Raw genomic sequence first — 4,278 nt, forward strand, 5'->3', positions numbered from 1 at the left:
TAGCGGATCTAAAATATGAATAGTTAATTATAACTAGTTATGGTTAATTATTCCTATTTCCTGTCATGAGCTGATTCGTTACACTGCTTTACTTAATCAGAAATGCAATCTTCATGTTATTTGTGTATTTCACTTTCATTTTATTACAATTAGGCCAACAGTGCCCCCTAAGGAATTAAAACTCCTTACCGGACAGACATTAGGACACCAGGGGAGGCTGTTGCTGCGGTTTCTTCAAGCGCTAGTGACTGCTGACACTTATAGCACAAAGGATGCATCATTCTGTACTTGTATTCTCAAATTAAATGCAGCGATCTAAAACAATGAATCTAATAACCAGGCAAAAGTTTGTTTCAAGAATGACCACACTGCTGATGTGATCTTATCGCTAGCACACCCTGAGCACATTTGAGCTATTCATCTTATTTTTCTTTACATTTTAAGACATTATCGGCTGATTCCGATATCGTTCCGATAATATCGTGCATCCCTAATGCAAAGACTTTTCTTAACCAATGTTAAGTATGTAAAACGCGCATACACCATGTGAGAAAAAGCCTTTGATATTCCATACATTTTCTCATTAAAATACAGTGTCATACCCTAATGCATGAGAGACTAAAGGACGTTCACAACACACTCCTCTCACACATACGACTTGCTAAAAGAGGAAGGTGAGCAGAGAAAATGTAAATTAATCCGTGCAAATACTGCATTGAGGATAATATCATTTAAAATACAACATTTATAATATAATACATATTAGAGACTCAAACTCACAGCACTCACACTTAAATCCAAATACATGTAACCCCTGATTAATACATCAGAGAGTTTTAAAACTCTTTTTTCTTTTTCTTCACAAAACACAATTGGTAAAAGCAGGTGGTAATCAAGAGAAAATGGAAGAGAAGTGAATATTGGTGTAAGTATGTGCTAAATCTTTAGCTGAAGACACATCTGAAGAAAAGAGACCAGGACAAATTGAAAATATGAAAATAAGAGGGAAAAAGAGAGCACATCAGGACAGATATAAGGACTGTCAATCTGTTCGTCTGTGATGAGACCAGCCGGTGGTACAGAAAATAAACTAATCCATGCAATATCACAGCTCAGTGGTCTGCACAGTGACTTTAAAACTAATAAAACAGTCCACAAACAATCACAGCACCAACAGACAGGCATTAATTTGCAGAAGTAAGATAAAAAAAAATTCAAATTAAATAAAGAAAGAAAAATATATTTATTTTCTGGTTTAGAATGCAAAGGTCTCACACACACTGTTTCCTTCTGAACTGCTAGAGTTACACTGGGTCTACATTGTAAACAAGCAGTGCACCATGACACAACAAACTATAGCAATCCCATTGTAATCAACAACACAACATAGCATGCTTAGTGTAAAGAGCTTTGTTCATTACAATGGGAACAATCTAGTTGTGCCGCGCCACTTGCTGCCAGTGAAAAACGCTTTACAGAATATTCATAAGCAGTCTCATAAATCAACGGCATACATAAACAGCTTTAGTGTGGCACTAAATTCTTCCCTCCATAACATACTGTATGGCCACACCCAGACAGAACCAGCATAAGCAGAACTTCAAAAAGAAAACTTCATAGATTTATGCCTGTTATTCACAAAGTTATAAGGACATCCTCTTGACCATTGTTTGATTATTTACTACACATTTTGGCTAGTCTGCTTATTCTGCCTACTACCAGTATAGCTCATATTTTACAGTGTCTAATTTCACTAAATTTGCAAAACAAAGTGCTGATAAAATGTTGATTACCTCTGGGCCTCCATATAACTCAGTCATTATAGGTACTATCTGTATGTCTATGGCATAAAACTCACCCTTGGCTTAAAAAATTACTTTGGACTGTTTTGTCCATTGCAGTAGAAATAAACAGGTAGCGGATTTCACTCAAGGGAAATATCACAAATATAGACTGACACTTTCATTCAGTTCCGTCTAATCACACAGAGGTCAATCCACATGGACACAGGCAGCATCTGAACTGAAGCGCAGTTAAACGAGAGAGGGAAACATTCACTCTGCAACTGAAATAACCCGTCATTTGAAATGTTAATTATAGACCTGCTGAGTGTGAGGGGCTTGTGTGTCTGGATTGACTTCTTATTGGATATGTCAGACGGGCAAGGTCATTTAAGTAGGCTGTGTGTATGTGTGCATGTCAACATTCTCTGTGTGTGTGTGTGTGTGGGTCTTAGACTCGCTCTGTCTCCTTGTTGAATTATTCATAAGCATGTTAAAGCAAAACAATAAATGCTAAAAACTAACTCCTGCCCTTCAGCATGCTCTTCATACAAACATACCTCAAAGTTGCTGTGTGAGTGGGTAATACTTTATTTTGAGGTGACGTAGTTACAGTACAAATTACATATACTATAGAAATAAGAGCCAATGGTGCATACTATAATTACAAGCAGCTAAACCTAAACCAAACCCCAACCTTAACCCTACAGCATGTGTGGTTAATTTACACTACGCAGTACTTTTTTGTGTCACCTTAAAATGAAGTGTAACCTGTGAGCGTACTATATGTGTGTCTTTGTTTGTGAATCTTATCATTCAGTGATTCTTACCCATTTTGACTCCAAAAGCCCCACTATACACAACAATATTCAAAGGCCCCATGACTTCACAAGTTGTTACTGGATAAGGATTTAAAAATATATATTTTTACTTACAATTTCTAACCAATAAAATATTTTAGAGCTTGGTAGAACTATAGGTAAATGTACATTTATTACACAAATGCTCATGAAGTTAGGATTAGGGTAAAGATTTTATTTTTATTTACATGAATTCAAATCAAAATCAAGTCAAAGTACAGATACTGAGTTAAATTTTACTTTAATTTGACTGATTTTACATTTTACTTTTATCTGCCCAAAAGTATACTATATCTAGGTGTTTTAAAACTGTTTTATCCCTTATTCTTCAAAAACTAAAAAGAGTTGTTGTCTTCATATTTAGTTGTTTTGCCTTATTTTAATACTTATTTTGTCTTATTTGATATAACTTTAAGTCATCTTGAGGCCTCTTTGGAGGTTTCCTGAGACCCCCCTTAGTGTGCCCTGGCCCTGTGGTTAAGAACCACTACTTTCTTCATTTTTCTAGAATCTACAATCTGAAGCTCATGGTAAGGAAGCAAAGCCTTTCAACTCACTTCCTGGCAGTTTGTGAACTGCAGGCCTCACCTTTACTTTTTCTTGAAGTTTTCCCAGGCTGACAGTGCTTTCTATGATGCGTGTGAGGATGCCCTGCTTGTCTTTCTCTAGAGTTGAAGCCTGAGGATGGAGAAAAGGAACAGGAAGGGTTACACAGCTACAGGGAGGCAGACTGAGGAAAAAGAGGGACATTGAGGAGAGCCATAATTAAGTTCTAGGGACAAGAGCTGGGAAAGAGAGAGAGTTGCCAGTTACTCTGATAAAAGTAGGAAAACAGTAAAGCAAGAGCAGCAGAGCAAATCTTTAAAAGTTTGACTAGACTCATGGGTACTAACATTCTGTTGAGTACAAACATTTCCCCGAGCGGCAGTGAGGCTCACTGCTTGGAAAAAGAGGAGTGTGAAACTTTCATAATCCCCAAGCTTAAGGCTCTGCCTCAAACACAAAAGTTGCTGTGTGAAATGATTCGATGCAGGGTTTGAATGTAAACTCTTAAGGCGGATGAATTCAGGGAATATGGTGTTCTCGGTTAAAACATACTTAGTTAAAATAAAGTATGAGGAGTTGTGCATTTATGATGTGGAAGAGTGTGAACCTTCCATAAAACAGTAATTAGGACCCAACTAATCTGCTGCCTGTGACTTCATTCTGTCATGTATACTGTTATTAAGTCACTTTTTTTATAGGTAAAGGGGCAATGATAAGGTACCTCCATATGGGTAACTAGAACATTAATTATTCCATTATTCTTTAATTTTCTTAAAGGGGTCATATGATGCTTTTTTAAAGATCATTATTTTGTGTATTTGGTGTAACAGAATATGTTGACATGCTTTAATGTTCAAAAAACACATTATTTTTCAAATACTGTACATTATTGTAGGTCCTCTATGCCCCGCCTCTCTCAAATGCTTAGTTTTCTACAAATTCCCTCCTTCCGACAAGCGCAGTCTGCTCTGATTGGCCAGCTGACCCAGTGCATTGTGATTGGCCGAACACCGCAAGCACTCGTCGGAAATGTACCATAATCGCGAGCTTCATCTTTCAAAATAAATGTAAAGACAGTAAATAATGTCATT

At 36.8% G+C, this 4,278-nt stretch overlaps 1 protein-coding gene across 1 annotated transcript in view; it reads right to left on the reverse strand.

The window, feature by feature from the left end:
- Positions 1–3,018: 3,018 nt before the first annotated feature.
- LOC107551477 (centrosomal protein of 89 kDa-like) overlaps positions 3,019–4,278 on the reverse strand; it is a 43,433-nt gene continuing 42,173 nt past the window's right edge. Inside the window, exon 18 of the mRNA XM_016233084.1 lies at positions 3,019–3,319. Coding sequence (XP_016088570.1) covers positions 3,167–3,319 — 153 coding nt within the window. The 3' untranslated portion in view covers positions 3,019–3,166. The remainder of the gene's footprint in view (positions 3,320–4,278) is intronic.

Source organism: Sinocyclocheilus grahami, unplaced genomic scaffold (genome assembly GCF_001515645.1).
Source record: "Sinocyclocheilus grahami isolate Dianchi unplaced genomic scaffold, SAMN03320097.WGS_v1.1 scaffold425.1, whole genome shotgun sequence".
NCBI lineage: Eukaryota > Metazoa > Chordata > Actinopteri > Cypriniformes > Cyprinidae > Sinocyclocheilus > Sinocyclocheilus grahami.